This window comes from Bombus bifarius, unplaced genomic scaffold (assembly GCF_011952205.1).
Source record: "Bombus bifarius isolate JDL3187 unplaced genomic scaffold, Bbif_JDL3187 scf7180000008138, whole genome shotgun sequence".
Lineage (NCBI taxonomy): Eukaryota > Metazoa > Arthropoda > Insecta > Hymenoptera > Apidae > Bombus > Bombus bifarius.
Window position 1 is genome coordinate 615,487 of NW_022884466.1, and position 25,144 is coordinate 640,630.

At 35.1% G+C, this 25,144-nt stretch overlaps 4 protein-coding genes across 6 annotated transcripts in view; all 4 read right to left on the reverse strand.

Annotated features, from left to right (window-relative positions):
- The window catches only part of LOC117208501 (membralin), a 65,481-nt gene that overhangs the window by 37,294 nt on the left and 3,043 nt on the right, over positions 1 to 25,144 (reverse strand). For 2 of the 3 annotated variants that reach the window (XM_033449699.1, XM_033449700.1), the window contains exons 8-10: positions 22,100 to 22,157; positions 10,650 to 10,733; positions 157 to 289 (exon numbers count right to left, since the gene is read on the reverse strand). In XM_033449699.1, coding sequence (XP_033305590.1) covers positions 157 to 289; positions 10,650 to 10,733; positions 22,100 to 22,157 — 275 coding nt within the window. The remainder of the gene's footprint in view (positions 1 to 156; positions 290 to 10,649; positions 10,734 to 22,099; positions 22,158 to 25,144) is intronic. The other variant, XM_033449701.1, reaches the window with a different exon arrangement.
- On the reverse strand, positions 13,987 to 16,147 carry LOC117208507 (cytochrome P450 9e2-like). The gene has a single exon (XM_033449706.1). The coding sequence runs from the start codon at positions 16,082 to 16,084 to the stop codon at positions 14,534 to 14,536; it is 1,551 nt and encodes a 516-aa protein (XP_033305597.1). The 5' UTR covers positions 16,085 to 16,147; the 3' UTR covers positions 13,987 to 14,533.
- On the reverse strand, positions 17,718 to 18,548 carry LOC117208511 (probable cytochrome P450 9h1). The gene has a single exon (XM_033449710.1). The coding sequence runs from the start codon at positions 18,506 to 18,508 to the stop codon at positions 17,846 to 17,848; it is 663 nt and encodes a 220-aa protein (XP_033305601.1). The 5' UTR covers positions 18,509 to 18,548; the 3' UTR covers positions 17,718 to 17,845.
- Positions 19,470 to 22,091, reverse strand: LOC117208508 (cytochrome P450 9e2-like). Its single transcript, XM_033449708.1, has one exon. The coding sequence runs from the start codon at positions 21,348 to 21,350 to the stop codon at positions 19,812 to 19,814; it is 1,539 nt and encodes a 512-aa protein (XP_033305599.1). The 5' UTR covers positions 21,351 to 22,091; the 3' UTR covers positions 19,470 to 19,811.

The window sequence follows — 25,144 nt, forward strand, 5'->3', positions numbered from 1 at the left end:
GATTAGATTCTTACTATTTTATACATATTATTTTAAGCAATATTCCTGTTAGAGGAAAAGTTAAAGTTAAGGGTTGCAAACAACTGTGTTTATTACTAAGCAAAATAGGAATTTTAGCGCAAGTGATTCGATAGCTACAAACAGATCAAAACTCACCGTAACCAGTGTCTTTTTGTAACCGGTGTGTGACAGCAAATAGCATCGTACTGATCAGCGATCCAAACGATCAATATGATGTAAAACGCAGTCGTGGTATCGTTAAAGAATTCTGACATGATCGCTTCCATTCCTGAAACAGAATAATTTATTTTTGAATGAATTACTCATAGCATAGAATAGTCATAGAATAGTCAATCAATTACATTTGTGAAAAGAAGAGAGGTAGTCCAACGACCATTCCAACAAAAGCAAGATACGATTTTCGTTTAAAACTAATTTTAACCAATTATCGAAGTTAAATCGTACTTCCGATACATAACGAACGCCGTTCGTTCCTCGAATAATGTAACGACAATTATATCTGCGAACATTTTCAAGTAAATCCTTCCGACAAACGTGTTCTTCCCTTTTCCCTTTGGCGCGTAGTCGTTAATTGAAGCAGCTGCGTTTGAAAATTTAATTCGAACGAAAGAGGAGATTCGGGAAAACGAGGTGGACAGGAAATTTTCTTTGTCCATGAGATTTACTAAGACCGGGTTGTACGATGTTTTTCGAAGCCGTGTTGCTTCGGCTATCGAGGGCCGCATAAACAACTGGGATTATTAATTTGCGGAACAGAGCAACGAAAAGGCGAAAGAGGAGAAGAGAAAACGTTCGAGGGAGCTTTGTAGAAATAGCGAAACAACTTCATGGCAATCGATACCGGCATTCGTTCGCTATCGAACCCACAGGCCCGTCCTATTAATCGAATAGTTTCCGCACAATTAAAAGTTCGCGGCACGCTGTACAAAACCTCTGCCCATGTAAATTTAATACCGACCCCCATGGACCATTATACCGTTAAAACAATACATTCACTACCGTTCCGCCAGCCGTTTTTATTGTTTCCCAGGCGTTGAACGTTAAATCTCACTTATCGGTTGAAACATCGACTAAGTTATTCCGTTTGAAACAACAACAACAACAAATTCGATTCTCTTCGTCAAACTATCCGTAAACGAAAATCAGGGGTCTCAAACCGAAAACAATTTGACGAGGATTTCTTTTTTTTTTCTTTTTTTTTCTTTTTTTTTTCTTTTTAGACTAACAACGTTTAATAGTGCTCTAATAATCAGAAATCGGACGTGGTTAAGAAAATAGAAATTCGATTTGAATAGCTGTCAACCAAAAGCCATAACGCAAAGGTACATAAGATAACAACCAATAGATTTGCAACAATTTGTCATAAGATGAGCCAAACGTTCCCGCGCGATAATCAAAGAGTCTACTATCGAATCGTCCGTAAGCGTTGTTTCACGAAATGCACGAGAACTAAAAAATAACGTGCAATTTTCTATGATATTTCGTGCAAACTGTTGCGGAAAAATTCTTTGAATTTACATCTCCCAAAATAGATACAAAAAAAGAGTCTAAAATTTAAGACTGAAATTTTAATTGCAAGTCTTTGAATTTTTCAATATAATTTTAACTCAAACAGCTATAAAAACGCAAAGGAACGCTGAAACCTTCGTTGAAAACTTTCTAGAAATTTAATATAAATTTTCTCTCGGTTCGTAGCTACAAAAATATCGGACGTGCTTATAAATATTGTTGTGTTAAAATTAAAAAGTATTGAGATACAATTTACAATGCAAGTAATCAACATATTAACGTATAGTATTTTTGATTGGATCACTGAATCATATAGTATAGGTATAGAATAAAGTTAATGTATTTCGAGGAAAGTATAGAACAATGTTGTACAGCTAGCGTGTTTCCTAATGAATTGTAACGATATGACCCCCCCCCCCCCCGGGACTGAGCGGAAATAATAAAAGTATCCTAGGGTGTGTCGTGGCCAGGTCACGAAAGTGCAAAATGACCAACCTGAAATATAACGTTCCAACGTTGATTAATGACAACGTTGAAAGTTTTCCGTTGAAAAATCGACACGATATTTCCTCGATTAATTCACGACATACGAGAGCGAACGCGAACGCAGTCAATTAGTTATCTTACCAAACTTTTAAGGACAACTTCATAGTAATCTATGTTTTAGATTAGATTCGAATTGCAATATTTTTCTGCTATATTACATTTTTATTAGAATCGATTAATCACTGTCGTTTCATATTTTCAACATCACCAAAATCGCGAACATCCATTATATTCCCGTTTCTTACAAAATTGTCGCCAACTACGAGTAATATACATAAACCGTATATTAACGTCATCGTTCAACGGATAAATCACGTGGATGTATTCATTATAATGTATTGTGTATTTCAGGTAATAATAACACACGGTGAACGAAACCATAATAATAACAAACTAGAGATTTGATGTGAATATTAAACCGATTGGCAAAGTCCAATTAATTCTTGAAATGCTAAAAGCGTGTGTACTTTATTTCCATTATTAGAAATCTTTACTTTTGGTGGCACGTCGTTTATGATATATTTTTCAACGGAATCAGAAATGTAGGAGATTCAGCTTGAAGAATCGATCTTAGATAATAAATATCTATCCTAAGCAATTGAACAGAATGATACGCTGAAACAAATAGAGAAGAGGAATATCTAAAGAAAAGCAGTACGATCGCGTAATTATCTCTGGTCTGTTTGGGCTGACGTACCCGAAGAAACTAGGCACTCGATCTTGGGGGGCTTGACATCGGTTTTCAAAATACACGTTAAACCGATATTAGGCGAAGGAGAGAAGACGCCTGGTATATATTGGACAAAAGGTAGCGGAGCACGCTGGCAACCGGGATGAAGGCACTTCACAACGAAAAGGATGAATGGTTCATGGAGTACGAGGGCGACCTCGGATAATTAGTTTCTTGATCGGACACTGCGCGACAAAACAAGAAGAAAACAACACGAAGAGAATGCTAACGAGTATCCTGCCAACAGTTTACACTCCAAATGTACACGACAAATCGACGAACACGCAACGTGTAACGTTTGTCATAGAAATAACATAGGAGCGGAAAATTATACGTCGACAAAATTATTTTGTACAGTGATGAATGAAAATACTGTCACGAACTAAGATCAAGTGCAAATTTTTTGAAAACATGATTTTTTATTAGGTTTATTTTTATGGTGCCATTTTGTTCTATTGGGACAAAAATCATACATAATTCGATAAAATAATATAGAGAAAAAAAGTTGTGCATTTATTATTTTTTTATAAAATGAAAGAAACTTTTGGAACAACCTAATATTTAATTTTCTTGTAAAACGTAGTCTTCAAGGATGGAAAATAGTTGTGACATCAATTCCAATTCTTGAAACGTCCATGTAGAATCTTTTTAAATATTATGAAATAAAATATACGATTGAGCAAATGGAAAAAATAATTTAAAATCGTAATGGAACTGTCCATTATTCAAATTGTGGGAATCGGAATTTCAAAGTGAAAATTCGATTGGAATATCGAACATGGTTCATTAACCCGTAAGCGTAAGATGCGTTAAACAATATCTGCACGCGAAACATATTAATGACATTCAAGTAAGCAATATAATTATACGTGTTCAATCATCGAATATCTATCGACAGCCCCGATGAACAATGAACATAATTGGATATTAAATGTCACAGTCTGACAAATGTGCTAATTGCTGTTGAAAATGCCAATATGGAACATATCCCAATGTACGTAGGCGGCGATGGAAATCGAAAGAAGCCATGCCAGGCTGATAATAACGCGTATTATACGCAACAATGGTATAATTTTTACATATATCTTACTAAAATCATAAAAATTATAATACGTTTGAAAAAAATAGAATTTTTTGCAAAGGGTATATGTAAAAATTAGTACCTTCATTGGTACAATTTTTACGTATAAGTCAACAAAAAAAAAGAAATTTTTTTTGGAGATTTTCAAGAGAGCGGATGATGATGTGCAATGGACGATCAATGTCGCAAATATCATTATTTGGATAACAACTTGAAGACGCATGAATCAGTTACATAGAGTGTCTAGGCCGAAATGATCTTAACGCCGGATAATGCACGGATAATGTACTCGTTTAAATGCATACTAGCTGGACATTACCTCAGCTCGGTAAGCCCGTTGGCGCAGGCCCTTGGACAAGTGTGCGGCAGAACTACGGCTTCGACATTTCCCTCTTGCTCTTCGCTTTTATAAAGACGTTAAAATTCCTCGAGCAACTACGACGAACGCTCGATAATCTCGCGCGACGGTGAAATTGCACGGGGAACGGTCCAATTTATGTCGCCAGCATTTTTCCACTACGAAAAAACCGATCAAGGGGATCCGTCTCGTTATTTGAGAAAAATTTCTCCGTGTTTCGACAGAAATGACAACAACGAATGGGGATCACTGGATATTGTTAACGGAGGATTCAACATTTACGCAACCTATACAAATACGTTTCGCTTTAATTGCATGCTAAAATCTCCCGCTACCTTTGTTCCTCCCATTTTTATTTTCTAATTTCTAGAAAACTATTTAACAGAGACATAAAATTTCATCGACAGGTTCAATTAAATAATAAAGGAAAAAGGAAAATATTACGAATAAAGGAAAAATTACAATCATTTGAAAAACATTGCAAAAAAGATTCGAGCATGTCAGAATTAATAAAGTGTCTTTTTGCGTTTCAAAATGTTTGAGGTATAGATACCTATATCTAGGAAGGAAAATAAAATAAAGGGAAATTAAATGAAATATCACATATAACACAGTTTTTTCCAGCTCCTATCCAATTGTCAATAAATATGATCATAAACTCGATGCATTTGAAATAGTATGAGTGTCAGTATGCGTACGCGTATTCGCCGATAGAGGATGCACGTATGCAGCTCGTGTCAACTATATAGTTTCAAGTAAAATAGCTTCTCACGGATGGAAAATGGAAAATAAAGTCTTGTATTCGCAATAGGTAATAGCAATTTCGTGAAATGCCTGGATCAATGTTACCATAAACCGAAACAATATGTTGGTTTCCTTCTTTCCCATTAAAACAATTTCAAAGTATGATTGTCTATTCATGTAGGAAATTTATATTGTTAAAGAAATAGTTAGGAAAGTAAGCGCGAAAATCTATTTAATTAAGTTGATTACTCTGCATGCGCAGCAAGCGTACGACGCAGTAAGTCAATTATCTGTAAGCAAAAAGTTATGAGTCATAAATCGTTGAATGAAAACTACCTTAACCCACATATGGTTCATTGACTTCTGAGCAAAGAGAGTCTTAACACATAGGTGGGTCGGTGAACCGCGTTCGCGTTAATGGCAATGACTTACGTATCAGGAAAAGAAGATAAGCAAAATTATGGCAATTACAAGGTACAAGCATTGCTAAACGGAATTTTTAAATATTTTCGAAATACTGAACTAATTATCGATATCGTGCATAAAAGTGTATAATATCCAATATCTTTTTTCGTTGTGTAATATAAAACGTAATAATGCAAGTAATAAGTAATTTTTTATTAATCGCGGAATCCTATTATTAAGCTGATTGAAAGACAATAGCGTAATATGTATCGCGTTTGACGTTATAGTTAATACGCGTTCTTTCAAACATATTAATTAAACAAATATATCAATTACAAAAGGTTCCAATTGTAAATCTTGGAACAAGCTCCACTGTTCCGTTTTACGTTCTTGCGCAACATATTCTTCTTCCAAGAATAGTAATATAGCTAATTAAAACAATGACAATGTAACTTAATCCTGTATAAATGGATGTAATACCGGTCACTGAAACATTCTATAAAAGATACACTCTGTAGACAAAGGACGAGTCAAGTTCACATTTACAAAATGGAAAAAGCATAACAAACCGAAAAAGGACTCTCTTCCGAACGAATGAATTACATGTTTAGCGTATTGTAACCGTGGCATAATTATCATTTCTACCACGTTCGATTCCACGAACGATTCTCTGAATCAAAATTAATTCACGATCGTGATTGACAAGATAGATAGATGTACAGTTGGTGACACATATGACACGTACATACGTATTTGTGCACGACGCATACGTTTTACACGGTCTTGCACCTATGCGCATGAAACGGTGATACCGATCGATCATACATGAACATCGATGTCAACAAACTTCAAAATTCCGATGTTTATCGTTACATTCGGAATTGTTTTTTCTTTTAACTTTAAACCATCGACAAGATGACAGACAATAAATATATAATATTCGTTCCTAAATAATAGTTATATTTGTAAAAATGACTAACATACCGTGAGAAATTAATTGGATACTAAATTTGTTACGGCACCCGAACTTTTCGAAAACTAATTCTACTCTTCTGAAAAGACCAATCCGCACTTCTTATTCAGGAATGTTACAACATTGCGTAGTAAGTTGAGTAAACCTTAGTCAATTCGTGTTCGATGAGATTGAAAACGAAACGGCGCACAGTTACGTCGTTTCTGCAGGAACAACTGCTAATAATGTGGTTGATCAGTGGTCAGCTCTCCACGACCGTCGCTTACGTGTCATCGGCGTCGAACAAAGCCTAGCCGACACTAATTTCGTGCGAACTACCAGAACAGGGTTGAACATCTAGAACCTGATGGACATAATATTTCCTGCTGACCGAACATACTGAGCGTACTTGAGCTTGATGGTATCTGGGATTGGACGCACTTGTCCCTAATCAAAGTGAAATGGGGCCAAAACGCATTTTTCGCCAATATGCCATAAAAATGATCGAAATTGAATTAACCCATATCAATTTACTTCTTTATTACTCTAATGATATTTGAAAATATATTACATCCTTTACAATATTAATACAATAGTTTCTCTTTTTATCTTGCATATATGAATGTTTCGAATAATAAATAACGATACTCTTTTATCGAAATCTGACGACTGTACAATTTTTCTGAAAGATGTTATAGGAATGATTTCTTAAATTAGTAAATATACCAAATGTTTTGCAGCGACGATTGTAGATTAACGTTGTCGAAAATCTATTGTATTTATGATTGATAATTTAGCAGTACAGTTGCTGCTTCTGAAAGCAGATTTGGTATCTATATATGTAACCATACGGCATCTCATCTCTCCACATCCGGTGGAAATGCGCCATGGAATCTGGAGTTGAGCAATAGTTACAGAGCAAGTTGTTAGGGTTAGATAGTTGAATCAACATACAAAGCGTCATTGATCTGCTCATGTTCACGAAGCTCGAAACATATGCACAATACGCCTACATATATTCCAGGTAAAGCAAATATACGCTATGCTCGATTTCTCTGTTTCTATCTCCTTTGACCGCATTTGCTTTCAATATAATCTACATTATTCCCACGGTAAATCAAAAGTGTTGCAATACAAGAACAAGATCGTATTCCTTATCAAATTCTGCGCAGAAATTGAACGAACGGATGTTAAATGATGTTTGTGCTGAGATATAGGCCATATTACATCCAGTTATGATAACATCATTTTTGTTGATCCGACATTCGGTGAAAAGGCACAATAGCAAGAATTTACGTTTATTTCTAAACATTATGATCTAACCCAATTTTTGTAGAAACTTCTTAACACGAGTTAAACACGTTACACGCCACGCGTAAAGTATAAGGAGATTCACATGTCGCCCACAGCATTAAATGTCCTAATAGAATCTTTCTATTCAAATTTAAAATCCTAACAGTACGATTACTTTTCTGTGAATAAGGACCGTGTTGATAGAAAGGTTAACCAAGTGCGATATAACGACAGATAACGGATCAATTAGATAACCAATCCCCTGAAAACGACAGTGATATATATCTTTGGCGAAACACGTGTTAGCGATTCGAAAATGTCCCCTGACATACTTGTACCACGATACGGTTAGAGGGAAAGCAGTTTCGACGGGGTCGTAAGCAGATAAACGAAACAGCAGCGAGTGCAACATGTTTCGACCGTGGCTGAAAACGTGTTTACAGCATGTTAGGTGGTCGATCATGCGTCACTGATACGCAGGGGCGCCGGTAACTCCGTTCTTTGACGTTCCATTATGCAAAATCGTCTTCGTAGTCATTCCTGACGCCAAATGCCGCGCGACGCGTGCTCGATTTCACGCGAATTCACACCGATGATGATACGCACCGGTCGCGACAAAATCATGAACGCAACAACCGTGAACGACGAATGGAACTACGGAAATTTTAAAGAGATCGATACAAAAGCTACGCAAACTCGACTCGTATAAGCGTACGTATATAAAGGTCAACAGTGATTTGATTAGAGATAAAATCAAGTCGTCGCGTCGATTTACTAGAAAGAGTAACGTAAATGAAACAAATGCATTTTTCAAAAAATTGATTTGCAGTAAAATATTGTTAATAACTTCCGTCTCAGAAAATAATCTAGTTTTAAATATTGATAATTGTGGTAAAAGGACAATTAATGATTTTAAAGGAAATAGAAAAAATCCCTTAGCTTTATCTTGCGTTCAAACAACGTTAAATGGGTGTGTATTTTAAATGAATTTCAGAAGAATAAGAAAAAGAAGAAGAAGACAAAAGAAGGATTGGCTGTTATAATGACTTTTCCTTGTGAGAAATTATTTGCTGACTATTTCCGGCGGCATTAAATATTCCACGTCTGAGTTGGACAATCACAGAAGATTGACATGAAAAAAAGATAGCACATAATAGAAAAATATACTTGTATGATAATCAATTTCTTGGAATTGCTGCTATAAATGAAAAAAAGTCAATAACATTTAATATCGAGAGAATTATATAATGCAAGCAGAGAAGCGGAAAAAGGAAGAATACGATTATACGGAGTATTTTTAAAGCTACTTTATCATTGCTTTACCAACACAGCCTAATATCTAAATCGAAATTCTACTAAAGATATGATTATCTTTCGAACGCTTATTTTTTCTTTTTATTTTTCTCTTCATATCTCGAGAGAAATGCTCATCGTCGAGTGACGCACGATGCAACAAGCGTGAAAGAAGATAATTTCGAACGTTCGAGTCAATGATACTAAATTTTCTACCTTATATATATATATAGTTGAATTTTCTTTTGGTGTTCATTACCGCAGAAACACATACTACATGGAATAGTCTTTTTCTGCTGAAAAAGAGAGATAGAAAAGTAATAGGTATGTATTCTATAAATAGAAGGACAGAGAACTGTGAACTGGATACACATAGATATAGAAAGCTGAGAAATCCTACAAGTATCCGCCAGAGAGAGCTGTAGGATGACGGATGGACGGCAGGAAGCGACACAGGAACCGGAACCCATTACTCCAGATAACAACTTCCCTAAGGCTTCCTTTCCTTCTTCAACATCTACTGGTAAACCCCTTATATACACACAACCATAGTGCAACCTGTTCTTGCAGTACGAATCCGGAAATTTACCACTTCTGTTGCCATTTTGCTCGGATACCAGCCGTGCAACTGGTGGCCCCGTGATATACCATAAGCGAGTCGCGAAATGGACCTTGACCGCTTCTCGCGAAAATTCATTTCGCTTTATCGACTAGATCTTTTCTGAAAGAAAGCGATTGGTGTACCAGCATCGAATAAAGAAGCTGACTACAATTCCGCCGCTAAAAGCGTAACCTTTCAACACGATTTTTTTTTTTAAACATATTTTCAATCGAAACAAGGATTTCATTGCGGCGGAAGGGAAGACGGCAGGCTGAAAGCCTCTGTATATTACATTTGATCAGCATTTTGAAAACCATTGAATAACCTTACTGGAGGATTAGCGATATCGCACTTTATACGGGTCAATTGGATGGCGCTGACGGACATGCGAAGCGTGAAGAGGAGATTCAGGTTGAAATGGAAATGGGCGTCGCAGTGGTAGGGAAACCACCGACGTCGCCGCCACCGTTACTAAATGGGCTCCGAGCGGGTTACCCAACTGTTGCGCCTTCATCAGAAATTTATGCAGAATCCTGGGTTAACCGTCCCGGCCAATCAGCTTTGTAACAGAGCTAACGTCGTATCAGCGAGGGAACGAAACCGAGAGAGACTCTGATTTAGTAAAAAGCCTTTAATATTTTGCGCCTTCGCCATACTGGCACGCGCGTTCCTAACTTCCAATTGCTAGAGCAGAGCTTAACGCATCGCCGATTCAACGGATTACATTTCAATTGCCTTTCAAAAAGATTTCTCTAGTCAGCAGAAAGTCAACCAGAGAATCTTTCAAGTATCGATAATACAGAATTTGGAAGTAAAGTTCATTATATAAAATGATAAAAAATAAGTGTATTTATAATTTTCTACTTGTAGGCACTCGCATCATTTACTGAAAGCATTGCAACTTTCCAAATGTGCTTCCAAATATTTTATCTAATACTACTAAACTACCTTATTAATGATAAAAAAATTGATAATCTACTTTATTTTGGATTATATTGAAATTCAAATTGAATACCAATAATTTTCCACCAACGAAATAACGTATAAGCTCAAGAAATGAGTTCGGTGTGAGTTCAAGGAATGACTACAAAATCAAAAGAAGAAAATACAACTCACCAACAAGAGCCAGAAGCACCGTGAGCAGAGATGCAGCAGGAAACGTTATCGTTAAGTTGAACTCCAACATTTGAAGCAGATCCACTGAAACAAAGGGAAAAGAAGTATATTTCACGTGAAAAATAGGCAATCCCGTGCGTGCAAATGGCTATTCGACTCATTGATATTTTCTAAGTCGAAGGAAATGAAACGAAAGAGAAAAGGAAAGGAACGCGAGAAAGAGAAAGGAAAAAGGACGATGAAAGTGTTTAAAGAATTCATAAAAAATATACTTTATATTCCATGAAGTAAATGCATGGCGACACGATATTGTATCGAGATCGTTATGCTCGACGACGAACGGTTCGAATTTAATATTTATTAGATACTCCGTGACGAAAAGTTCCTGAGCGAAAGGTTATTACACAAGTTGAGGGCCGTGAAGAAATCGTGTCGCGTTCGACGAGTCGGTTCAAAGCTCAATAAGAATTAATTTCAAAACTTCCTGGATCTCGATTTAAGTTCTCGCAAACTTTCGATCGGCGTCCTGAGATGAGAGACAAGGTTCCGCTTTTCTTGCTACACTCAATCCATACACAACCTTTTATTAATTTATTCCATTCAGTTTTTCGTTTCTATCTTTTCCTGCAATGGCTCCATATCGCCATCTTATACACGATTATTAAATTGCAAATCAAAATTTTAAATTTGCAACTCGCACTTGGTTTTATCGTTTTGTTGTTTCGTTGCCGCTAGCGTAGATTTTATACATTTATAAATTTACATTATCAGACTGATCTATCGACTACGAAGCTTCGCTTTCCAAAAAAGGAACCAAAATTTAGTAGAATACACTTGTATCTTCATTGCTATAATACTTTACGTAACTTTGCTAAATACTTTAGCCACAAACTACTATTCCACTTATTCTTGTATAATAACAATACACTCTCATAATAGCAAACAGTCTCTGTTAGCTACGTTGTATCAAACGCGAAAACAGATCTAGTAACGATCTGTAACGAAAGCAATTACACGAGGTATCAGTCAGATGCACGTGTACTCGATTGGATTTCAAAGTTATTTTTTCTGGAAAATGGAGCTCCGTATAACAAAATGTTATTCCGTTGTTCCGACCTGTTTCGAGTCATAGAATACCCTACGATTTGCCCTGTTGTAAATCAACTTTTTTACTTACATAGGAATGAAGCATACAAAAAGTTCGCATAGAAAATATAATTAAAATATTAAATATTTTTTCATGATTATATGATGAAATTTAGTATTTACAAAAAAAGCAGAAATCTTTAACTCGCCAGTAGTGAAGCTGCACGCTGAACGTTTAATTATTCAGAAATAACTTTCATAAGGGTACTCTCTTCTATAACTTAGTTAAAGCGTGGCAACGTAATTAAGAAGTTGAGCTATTCCCAAATGACGACGCATGTCGCAGCTTCTTTATAATAGCCAGAATATTACCGCTTACAAATTTCCGCCACAAGCTTGGTGTGTTCCGATTTAATGAATTTTAGATTTCAAGATATCGCCCACTAAAACCACTCCCACTGCTTATTAAAACTCTCGAGTCCTCCATCTTGCTCTATATTAATCTAAACTCCGCTTGTTGGCAACTGTATTACGAAATTATTTTTTTACGCAAATCAATGTGTCCACTGCATTTTATCTTTTCAAAATTGGTTTAACAAACTTCGGATAAATAAAATTTCGATATTTTTATCTCTAAGGAACTAAATTCATGGGTATAAGGTACGCGAGATCAGCAAGCCATCAAACAATTTTTCTCTTCTTCGTTCCCACGAATTTATCATGTTAGAAATATGCCGAGCTCTTAAAATAATTTAAGTTTGGCAACAATAGTAAACAATACGAATTAAGCGAAAAATAACAAGAAAAATATATATATGTATAAGTATATAAGGATTTCTTATCTGCTTTAGCCTCGAAACAATCATCTCTTAGACAAGCGCTGCGATTTTAATAGAATATTTAAAATTCAGTCGCTACGTTCGCAAACTGAATATTCACCAGACAAAAACCGACTACGTAAACTTCAAGTATTTTCTCTACATATTTTAGGTAAGGCGCAACGATAAGAAAGCTGAGGTGAGAAAGGGTCTGAAGGAATGCAGGAAAGGGGGAACAAAGGAACGAGGAACGTAAAGAGGAGGAAAAGATTGGATATAACGAAAACAGAATAGTAGAGATAAACATGAACGAAAGACGGAAGACAAGAACTTGAATGGTCCTGAAGCTGCCTAAAATATCCCAAATTCACTGGTGGAAAGCAAGAGGTAGTTCCTCCCTACAATGTTTTTCTATGCAAATTTGTATTTCAAACGATTAACCTGGGAAAATAGCTCCTCTTCTACATCACGTTTCAAACTTACAAAGTTTGCCCTTCGCCCCTTTTCCTTTTTTTCAAAATGTAATTTCTAAGTCTTTCGATTAGATAAATAGATATCGAGAAAGATGGTTCATTATCGTTCGTTATCAGCCTACTGTCTAATCGCAAACACTTGGAAAGTCAAGGAACGGGAATGAAATAGAGAAAAAATTGTCTATGAACGCCGGTATCGGCAGTGAGACCATTGTAATTTTCTGATTGGCTATTGACTCATTCGCTAACAATAAAATTAATCAGCGACTATATGGCTGTTTCGAAAAATACTATCAGGTCGTTGAACCCGAAGCTTCCTACTCGTGTCTTCTAATCAGCACAGTCGTTCTTGAACTGTACTACAAAAAGACGAAGACGATATTTTTGATAAAAAAAATCAGTATTGTATGAATAAGCTCTGAGAAATTAATCTCCGTACAGATATTACCAAAATTAGAATTTTTCTGGGATAATACCAAGATATCTTTTGAATATCTAAATATTTCTTATCCTCAAACATCATCTACGTTATATTTAATTTTATATTGTCTTTTTAATTTTATCTTGTTTACGTATCACAATTTTTCTATCATAAACAAACAAAGTGAGTGACAACTGAGCTGTTAAGATTTATAAGGAGGAAGCGATAAGTACATAGAGAAAGAGAAGCAACTGAGATAATAAACTATTATAATCTTCGTAGGACAAATAAAAGAATACGAAAAATGTTCGAAACGTGATTACCTACACTCTACAGACGTAAACATCTAATGCTTTATACGTATGATAGATAAACCGGTTTGGTATCGTGCGTATTTTATTCGAGGTTAACATTATTATGGCAATGCATTAATTGCAATGGCATTGCAAGTGTTTACTACGGAAAGAATATATGGGTTACGTATTCCATCGTTTTGTCATAACGAAACGAAGAAAGAAGAAAGATTCCGTACAACGACATTTCCATTTGAAAAGTGTCTTCGTCGAAACCACACTATGCAGCTTGTATTTTTAGAATAAGGAATTTACATGACGCGAATAACAACAGAGTATAATTGTCGACAGAAAATAATGTTAGATAAAAGTAGAGGTAACTGTAATATATTAGAATTAATAATAATATAAAATAGTAGTTGCCTATAAATGAATCTTATCACTTACTACCTTCGAAACGATGCCATACACTCTTTTCTTTAACAATATACACATATTTATTTCTGTTTGGATCTTTTTACAGTTAAAGGAAACGAAATACCGAAGGTTCTAAAATTTCCAATTATATTGTGATATTGAAATAAAAATTTACATTTGTATTTAATAAGCCAAATGTTGTGTCGCGTTCGAATGAAAATTCACGATCTTAAATTTAATTTCATCGTCGTGTACAAACATTAAATATCGCCGTAAATATTTCGCTCATAAAACAGAAAGATCAATATACACGTAACACCGGCGCACGTCACTCTTAACCAAAGTAACAAACAAAACAAGGAAAACGAAAACGAGTCTAAAAGTTCCTTCTTTCCAGACCGATCCAAAACCCTTGATCAGGAGTCAACGAAAAGTTCGTCTTGCTAAATTCAATAGGTGTTTTCGTCCTTTCAGTGATTTTCAAGCGGAATCTGTGCAACAGATAAGCTATCAGAATCTTGGTCTCCATTAAGGCAAAACGATTGCCTATGCATTTTCGCGGCCCGAGGCCAAACGGTAAGTACGTATAAGGAACAATGTTATCCTTATTCTCATGGTTAAAACGTTCTGGATCGAACTTTTCTGGGTCAGGAAAATACTTGGGATCACGATGCAACGCGTAAACAGGAAACCAAACGATGTTATCCGGATATACGGTTAAATAGTTGTAGCCAGATTCCGCTGGAGGCAGTTGAAACTTTTGCGCGCACAACCTATCGATGAAAACTATCGGAGGATATTTCCGAAGTGTCTCTGATGTCACCATTTCCATGTACTCCATTTTCGAAAGAGCCTCGTACGAAATAAACCCGTTTCCTTCTTCCACATATCGATCCACCTCATTCTGTAATTTCTCTTGTACGTCCGGATTAAGCGCCAACTCGTGAACCATGTAACACATCAAGGTGGAGGACGTGTCGAAACCAGCCAAAAAGAAGATGAACGCCTGAGCTGTGATATCATCGATAGTCATCTGATGTGTGGCAGGCTTCTCCTTATCCCTAGCCTGCATCAAAAGGTGAATCATGTCCGGTCGAACGATATTTTGCTCGTCCCGTGCCTTCACGGTTTCAGAGACGACTCTATGGAAGAAGTTAGCGGTATCGCGTGAAAGGAACGATAATCCCGCCATTCTGGTTAAACGTGGATTCATACGAAATAACAGAAACTTGAGTAACCGAAAAAGACCACCAAAATTCGTCGCATCCGCTCCTTTTTTATAGAACTCGTTGTTCCGATTTTTCAACGAATTCACACTTATTCCAAAAGCCACAGTGGCAATCACGTCGTTGGTATACCTAGTGAACGCATCTTTCGCCTCTATCGAACACGACAACTCTGGATGATTGTATAAATGGTCGACGAATTCCTCAGAACATTTAGACACCAGCTCGAACATGAATCTCATCTTGCTAGCTGTGAAGGATGGACTCAGTGTGTTCCTCATCTCTCTCCATCGATCACCTTTCAAGGAAAACACGTTTTTCCCGAATATCGGATCTATTTTTTCGTTGATGAAACTCTGATGATCGGGAAAATGCTCAAAATTCTTCACAGCTATCTCCCTGATCATCTCTGGATCCCGAATTACCACAACTGGCGTAGAGAAATCCATCATACCGACGTACCTTGCGTTCGGATAATAATTGTAGACGAACGTGCAATAATCGGGAAGGGACACGCGACGGGTGAACAGTTTCCACGCGGATCCAAATACAGGCATCGCTCTCACATGAGGAACGTGTCTCTTTTTCCAGTAACTGTACTGGTGATGAAACAAACTGATCAACTTGGCTAGACTAACAACGATCAAGCCGATCACTAACAACTTGAACGAAAAAGAGAACGACTCCATTGATGCCTCCATTACCACGAGGATGGATTACGAGCGTCGACTCTGTCTCTAGTCACTAGGAGGAATGTTATAAATATGGGCGAATACATATACTCGATTTATCGTTGCACGAGGGACAGAGAAGGAGGGAGTAGAATGTCTGTTGCGTCAACTAAGTGAACAAACTGCGTTCTTCCTCGTGAATATTCTGAAAATACATTTTGTAGAAATTGTTGCTGTCGATCCTGCCGCCCCTTTACAAATTCACCATACAGAAATAAAAAGATAAATGGGAATTAAAGTGGAATTATCGGCAACTACGCAATCTCGTTTCGAAATCCTTGCATTGAAACATTGATTTTTCATGTCCTAAATTGCGCTCGCTTTTTACCTTTTTTTTCTTTCTTTTTTTGTTTTTCTATATTCCGCAATACACTCTATATAAAAGATTTAAACCTCTGCTATAGATTTTCGAAAATATAGTCACGAAATTAACATAGTCACAGACATAAAGTTCATATTCATATGAAGTAAAATATATGAAATTTTGTTCGAAACTACAATTTTTAACGACTAATAAAAAAGATAATTGTTTCAAGTTTCGCTTTAAGATTTGTTTGTACGACTCCACTGACAAATGATAATTCTACGAAGCGTAGAATTCATGAAAATTCTTTTTACTATCTCATGGCCTAAACTGATGACGATATACTTTTATGAAAACAATCTACAAAAACCGATGCGTAAGTGTTGTAAAAGGAAATTTATTTGCAAGTCTACTATTCTTAAATCACATCCCGATGGCATAACGATAAAAACGCGTACGAATATGTCTCGTTTGAAAAATTCTATATTATATCAGTGATTGTATGCAGTAGAGCAAGTGAACTGTTATTCTAGACTTTTTAACCCTCTTCGAACGGCATTTAACTCTAACAGGGCAATGTATCATAGCTGGTTTTAACACTAAGACACTAAACAAATATACAAATTCTTAGCATTCTGTACAATAAGAAGAAAATTAATTATATCGTTATTTGGTTATTTGCAAAAAAGCTACTACTATATATATAAATACTAATATATGTTTATCATATACCGAAGTTAATAAAGCCTCTATTCTAGCATTTAATAATCTTGTATATCTAAGTCAATTATCTCTTAAATTACTACGCTGTTTAATGTGAAACAATAACAAAATACATACTATGCTCTTTGTTGCTTGAAAATCGACAAAACTTAAGATAATATTACTTGGTGGTAATAAAATATCTACAACACGTGTTTACTTGTTTAATTACGAAACACATAACTCATAAAGTAACACATAAATGTAAATGCTTATCATACGATTAAATCGTATATCAAAGTACGTTTAAGGTATTCTTTTTCCTAATATAATCAGAAATCCTGCCACAGGGATCGGTATAAGACTATTTTTTGGGAATACAAAAGGAGTTCGCATCTTCTCGCTAGGTTGCAAGAAATTTATGCAAAATGTGAACCATTAAAATTTTAACTTCCATCAATACGAAATGATCGGTGATACATTTTCGAAGTCCAGCTCCAAACGGCGTATACGTGCATGGAACAATGTTATCCTTATTCTTTTCGTTAAATCGTTCAGGATCAATTTTTTACGGATCAGAAAAATATCTAGGATGTAACGCGTACACAGATAATCAAATGGTATCACCAAGATATAAAATGATACCATCGTATCCTAGCTCCGTTGGAGAAAATTCGAATTTTCGCGTGCATTGCCTATCCATGATAATTAGCATCGGATACTTTCTAAGGGTCTCCGACATTACTACCTTCATATATTCCAAAGTCCAAACAACGATCTATCTCATTACGTAATTTTTCTTGAATATCAGAATTTAGGGATAACTCTTGTAAAAAGTAACACATAAAATTTGAAGATAAATCAGTGCCAGCCAAGAAGAAAATAAATGCTTGTGATACGGTATCGTCAATGTCCATCTGATAAGTAGCCATCTTTTCCTTATCCCTGGTCTGTATTAACAAATGTAGCATATCCGGTCTGACGATACCTCGTTCTTCGCGTTCTTTCAAATTCTTGAATATAACTTTACGAAAAAGGTTTAAGGTAGCAACTGGAATAATCGTGATCCCTAATATATTGAATATTCGTAGACAGAAATGCATTAACAACATCTTAACGATACTGAAGGTGAAACTAGCTAAAACATCTTTCCCCTTAACGGAAAACTCGTTGTTTCTGTCTTCCATTGAATTCACACTGATTCCGAAGAAAACTGATGCAATCACGTCGTTGGTAAACCTAGTAAAAGCGTCTTTCGCATCCATCGATGAAGTATATTCTGGATGATCGTACAAATAATCGACAAATTGTTGCAAGCACTTTGATATCGAGTCGAACATGAATCTCATTTTGCTAGCAGTAAAGAAAGTAGAGAGAGTATTCCTCATTTCTTTCTAACATTGATCTCGTAGCGAAAAAATGTTCTTCTAAAATAGAGGCTCCATGTGCTCATCGATATACAATACGTTTTATGATATGTAAAATGCTCGAAGCTCTTCACGGTTATTTCTCGAATCAATTTCGGAGCACGAATTAATAGATTTGGCAAGGTAAAATCTATCGCTCCAATGTATCTTGCATTGGGGTAGTAATTATAAATGAAGTCACTATACTTGATGAACAATTTTCCACGGACAAAAAACTGGACCAAGTATTGGAATGGATCTAACATGAGGCACGTTGTTCTTTTTCCAATAAGTTTGTTGTCGATATATCGTTACAAAGAACTTGAATAAGGTTATCGTGATCAAAGTGATCACTAATAGAGTAAACGCTGATGAGGTCGATAGAATCTCCATGGCACTCTCAGCAGCAAATAACTGTCGTCTGTCAGCTACAAGGTTACAAATACGAACCGAGCACATGTACAAAGTTTAACATCAAACGGTAGAGGAAGGGAGAATACAGAAGATGACGTCATTATTGTATTATATCTGTCCTCCTTTCTGTACCGTGACAAGAACAATTTAAGCAACTTCAATTCACGTTCGATTCGAAAATGAAATGAACATACACTCCCATTGACAAGTATTAGAACACATACATACCTGTTTATACAAAACGTGGTATTTGATCTTAATTTTGACTAGATAGGTATACAGTCGAAGGAAAGGTTAAAGGCGTGATAAAGAATGGTGCGAAAGATATAAATAATTTCCTCTGTCTCGATACAGTATTGATCAATAAAGTATAGAATTAGAATTCCATGAATTTAATCATATTTGATGTTATGGAGCGTACAGGGATTCGTAGTCGTATCATTTTCACATAGTTTTCTCGATGCATATAAAGTAGAACAAAAAAGTGAAACAAAGAGCATGTCGGTGGAGAAATAGAACGGAAACAAAATCACATATACGGAAACTTTATTTATAATCAAATTTTCATTATTTGCTGAATTTTATTAGTCGCAAGATACAAACGTGATTAGATACCTTTCGATAAGAACGTTAATCAAACTTTGTTTTCTCAAAGATAGAAGAAAATGATTACAGAGAGAAACCCATATCCTTAAGAAGAGAAATATACATATAGTACAAAGTAAAAGAAACATAAGTCAAAACGATCAAATAATAACAATTTTGAATTAAAATAAAAATGAAACAACAAATTATGTATACATTTGTTAATGTACAAATAATAGTTAACCGTAATATAAAGTTAAACAACAATATATACTTTATGGCGTACCTAACTCTTCCTCTTCTCCAAAGTTAGCCAAAATCCGTGTTCTGATGCCGGTGTAAAATCAATCTTCTTGTACACAATAGGAATTGTTGTTTTTTCGTTAGGTTTTATAATAAACTTTTCCAGCAGACGGATTATCAAAAGCTTAGTCTCCATTAAAGCGAAACGATTGCCAATACATTTCCTAGGACCTAGTCCAAAAGGTATATACGTATAAGGATTAATAGTACTTTTATTTTCGTTGCTAAACCGTTCAGGATCGAACTTCTCTGGATCGGGAAAATATTTAGAATCGCGGTGAAGCGCATAAACAGGGATCCAAATATTGTCATCAGGATACACTGTCACACTTTGGTAACCTGGCGCCGCTGCAGGCAATTCGAATTTCTTTGCGCAAACTCTATCGACTATCAACGATGGAGGATGCATTCTAAGCGTCTCGGATATTACCATTTCCATATATTCCATCTTCGACATAGCCTCGTAAGAAATTTCCCCGTTTTCTTTTTCCAAATAATAATCTACTTCTTCACGTAACTTCTGTTGAATATCTTGATGCAAAGCTAACTCGTAAACCATGTAACACAACAAAGTAGAAACAGTGTCGAAACCGGCTAAAAAGAAAATGAACGCCTGAGCTACGATATCGTCGATGGTCAGCCGATATGAGGGTTGCTTCAAATCTTTGACCTGCATCAAAAGATGGATCATGTCTGGTCTAACGATGCTCCACGTTTTCCTTGCAGTTACCGTTTCGGAAATCACATTCCAGAAAAAGTTGGCTGTTGCTCGAGACAGGAACCTCAGTCCTGCCATTCTCGTTAGACGCGGGTTCAACCGAAATAACATGAATTTTATTAAACGAAGCGTACCACTGAACGAGGAAATATCGATTCCTCTTTTGTAGAACTCGTTGTCTGGATTCTTGAGCGAGTTTACATTTATTCCAAATGCAACTGTGGCGATTACGTCGTTTCCGTATCTAGTAAAGATGTCTTTCAGCTCCACCATCGATTGAAATTCTGAATGTTCGTACAGATAACTAACGAAATCGTTCGAACACTTGGATACCAGCTCGAACATGAATCTCATCTTATTGCCTGTGAAAAATGGACTCAATGAGTTCCTCATCTCTCTCCATTGATCATCTTTCAAGGAAAATACATTTTTCCCGAAAACCGGATCCATCTCCTCGGATACGAAACTTCGATGATTTGGAAAATGCTTGAAACTCTTTACGCCTATTTCGTTGATCAGCTCTGGATCTCGTATGACCACCGTTGGCGTAGCGAAATCCATCACCCCGATGTACCTTACGTCAGGGTAATAATTATAGACGAACATACAATAATCCGGGAAAGTAATACGACGAAATATGACTCTCCAAACAGTTCCAAATATCGGTCCTGCCAGTACATATGGAACTTTATTCTTCTTCCAATAGGTGAACTGTCGGTATATTATCGGAATCAACTTCGCCGAAGTAATGATGATTAAAGAGATGAACAATAACTCAAAAGTAGATAAAAATAATACTTCCATCGTTACGAAAACGTGTTAAGACGAACTGTCAACTAGTAAGAGACTATAGCGTAATCGTTAACAAATATCTCTATATAAAGGAAACGAATAAGGTGGGAGGGCAACAATTTTGCAGGAGGACGGCCATGGATAAAAGAGTGTTCACCTCAGATTTTCAGATAATCGATATTTTTTAGATCACTTTCTGCAGATAGAAACATTTTTAAAGCAGTATCAACTTGAATTTTATAAAGCTGCAGATACGGAAATCAATTAATTCTGTCACGTGGAGTTATCAGACATAGAGGGCATTTACCTCTTGGTATCGGAGATTAAATTAGAGATTAATTATCGAAGAAAAAATCAATAATTCCGTACAAAATATATTTCCTAGCGAATTAAAATTATCTCTTCCGTGCGTATTTTACCCCTTACACTTGTATGGAGTAAAAAAAACAACGCCATTTAATATTCTTTCAAACTGAAATGAGTAAAATCAATTCTTGAGAACGCAAAATCTGTTGATTGCGAATCGTAAATTTATGTATATATTTATTATTATCTATTATGTATATATCTATTATTATTAAATTTATGTATAATCATTTATAATATAATTTAGCAAAAAGAAAATATTAAATCGTCAAATCACATACATAAAACAAAATAGCTAAAGATGCGATAAAGAGAAGAAGTAGTCGATATTCATATTACGAAAGCAAGCACAACAAATGAAATTCTTGATTCAATTATCAAATTTAATCACTTACCAATGAAGACAAAGATCTGATGATGCGAGTACCGCAGTAACATCGAAATGGAAATAGTCTGAAATAACCAAATACGTTACTGTAAATAAAATGTAAAAAACCGCAAAAAAATAAATTTAATGTCCCCATGTTATAATTTAAAGAATGAGATCTGGACGGATAGTCATACAAAAGAGAGTTATTATTTTTTCCAATTTCGAATCTAAATAAGATTAATCGTAATGAACGAATAATTTGAATAAAAAAAACAATAATCTTAGTAATAAATCTTTCCTTTTTCTATTTTTCTTATATATCGAGTAATATGTATCAAAGCGGTAAAAGTATTTATTATTTCGTGAAAAGGGATTGCAATAAAGACAGGATACGAAGCAAATTGCAAGCCGAACGGTTGCACTCGGTTACCAGGTTGAGAGCGAATAGTACAATTGAATTGCGAATGGTTCAGATTGAACTAGCACCTGACACCCCGAGATAATTCACTATTTACTATGAGCAACCTTGGTAACAAAAACGTTTAATAGTACTTTGCAGATGCGTCAGTGCTATTTACGAGCTACTGATACAAAAGAGACAAAAATTCCATCTAACCTAAGATCAATGTATGAATTCGATTGGAATGTGGAAAATATTTTTTTGGAATATCCCTATCACTTCTCATTTCGGAATGAAAAGACTACTACTTTGTAGGGTGTAGATTTTACTACTTTGTAGAGCGGATTGTAGATTTTTGTAAATTTTTCATATTCTAGCTTAGAATCTAGAACAATATTCATTAGAATATCTACTTTAGTATATATGCATATTTTAGAAAACACCTACCGTGTATCACATGAAAACGAATATTTGCTTTCATTAAAAAAAATAATTCACAATACTTTTTATTTGTATAAAATGATTCTCCCAATAATTGATAAGTAACAATATACGAACAATCAACCAAACCATCACATTAACGCTTAGTAGTATATAAGTACTAATTTTGAAATTACATATATTGGCTCTATGATTAGCAAAGTCAAAAGACTATATCACCACTATTATAATAATGAAAGTAAATGTTTGATAATAATCCTATTTAACATTAAAAATCTTGACATTAAATAACATTTGATTGCTTACCTAAATAATTTGTCATACAACTCAACATTTCAGATATATCCTTTTTGTAGATATTCAATTGTGCACAGCAATACTTTATTTAAGTACATCTTTACACTTTTTTGTTATTTGAATTGTATTTATCTTTTATAATTCCTATGGAAATTTTAAAAATTAAAATTAAAACTTTTTATGTATTAATATGTTCAAATATTATTATTGGTGTCTTTTTAATATACTTTCACAAAATTTATCTTGCTTTATATAATAACCTCAATGGGATAAATTAAATCAATAAAAATATGAAAGCAAAACACATTTTGTCTAATTTGATCGAAGAAATAAATATAGTCTTCCACAACAAAAAAGAAGCATTGTCAATTAAAAAAGACAAAAGAAGAATATTGTTTCAAAGTGTACATCGTACTACAACGGAGGGTATATACCCAATGTCATGTGCATATGACAGAGGAGATACTGAGTAATACATAGATGACGACAGTTCCGTACACGTGACTTTACGGTGGGTTAACCGAGGGTGATCCCAGGTAGAATACCCCAAGCACTGAAGTAACATTCACGTGTTGTGGCACGAGATTCATTTATCTCCCATCTCAACCACAGGCTACATTCAAATATTTTCAATGCTTTATGCGAAATATGTATTACAATGAATCTTATGAAGAAAAGGACACCACATTTCATGTAGATTTTTTAATAAATTCTATTTGAGTTAAATTGTTTTCACTAAATTGTTATTATACACGATGAAACACGCATAAGAAAAATCATTTTTTGTATGTAAACATTTTTGTTTGTAACGATACCGAATCATGGCGCTATAATCACTGTTTCCAATTATAGGAATTTACATAAATTTGAAATCATTGCAAAGCAATATTTAATATTAAAATTTATACTATAATAGCAATGATAAAATTAAATACAAGAAATTGAAGAAAAAGATCGGATACTATGTTCAACTAATATATGTACATATATACACATACATATATAATTCACTGGAATATATAAGTCACCTTAATGAATAACAAATCTTGCAAATTTTCTATTTGAACATTTCTTCTACTCAAATTATTCATGCATAGAATAATTGGCTTTTCACTATATCCATCGTGAATAGCTAGGTATGAACTAGATGTAGACTGCCGCACAATGCATTGCATTTGAATCATGGTTAGTAGTATGCAATATTACTCATTTGTTCGCTCGCCGTAAACCCATTAAACACGAGTGGAGCTATTCGTTGGTCCGTATATGATCCAATCACTTCCTAACACCCGGGGAATACCCCGAAATTTCACAACCCATCAGACATGCGTGCTGTTTATATTGGAATGTAGTATTCGATAAATATTGACGTAAATTACTTATTCAATTACAAAATATAAATTATCTATTAACAGAAACTGTCGAAGATGATATTCATTAAAAAAAAAAATTTAACTACAAAAGTAATATTTTTGTCCTATATCGATCGCAACTAAAACAGCAATTAGTGAAAATAGCCATCATTAGTAATTTAAATTCCAAGATTCTTAACAATCGTCTCTTACTGCAGTCTCGTTGCAGCAAAACGTATTTGAGAACAATTTGATACAAAATTGCCAACTTGGGGGTCTCTGTAACGAATATGATACCTCTAATAACGTTGATTTATACCCGACGGTTCAATTCCAAGGGGATCACAGAATGTAAGGGTACAGGTGGTTGGAGAGTTATACGCGGGTTACCTCAGTGCGTGGTTACTTTAAATTGATTGCCATATCCTTTTACACGTACTGGGTTGTCGTGTGGACACGTGTGATATCAACCCCTTGACGGAGAGGAATATATCCGGATCGAAAACACGTAGCATATGAAACTAAATCCAATTTACACTTCCAGAACATTCTGGAGCTATGATTATCATATCGTAATGCG

Excerpts from the sequence above, each read along its gene's own strand:
- LOC117208508 (XM_033449708.1), bottom strand. The coding sequence starts at position 21,350 with ATGGAAGTATTATTTTTATCTACTTTTGAGTTATTGTTCATCTCTTTA.
- LOC117208511 (XM_033449710.1), bottom strand. The coding sequence starts at position 18,508 with ATGAGGAATACTCTCTCTACTTTCTTTACTGCTAGCAAAATGAGATTC.
- LOC117208507 (XM_033449706.1), bottom strand. The coding sequence starts at position 16,084 with ATGGAGGCATCAATGGAGTCGTTCTCTTTTTCGTTCAAGTTGTTAGTG.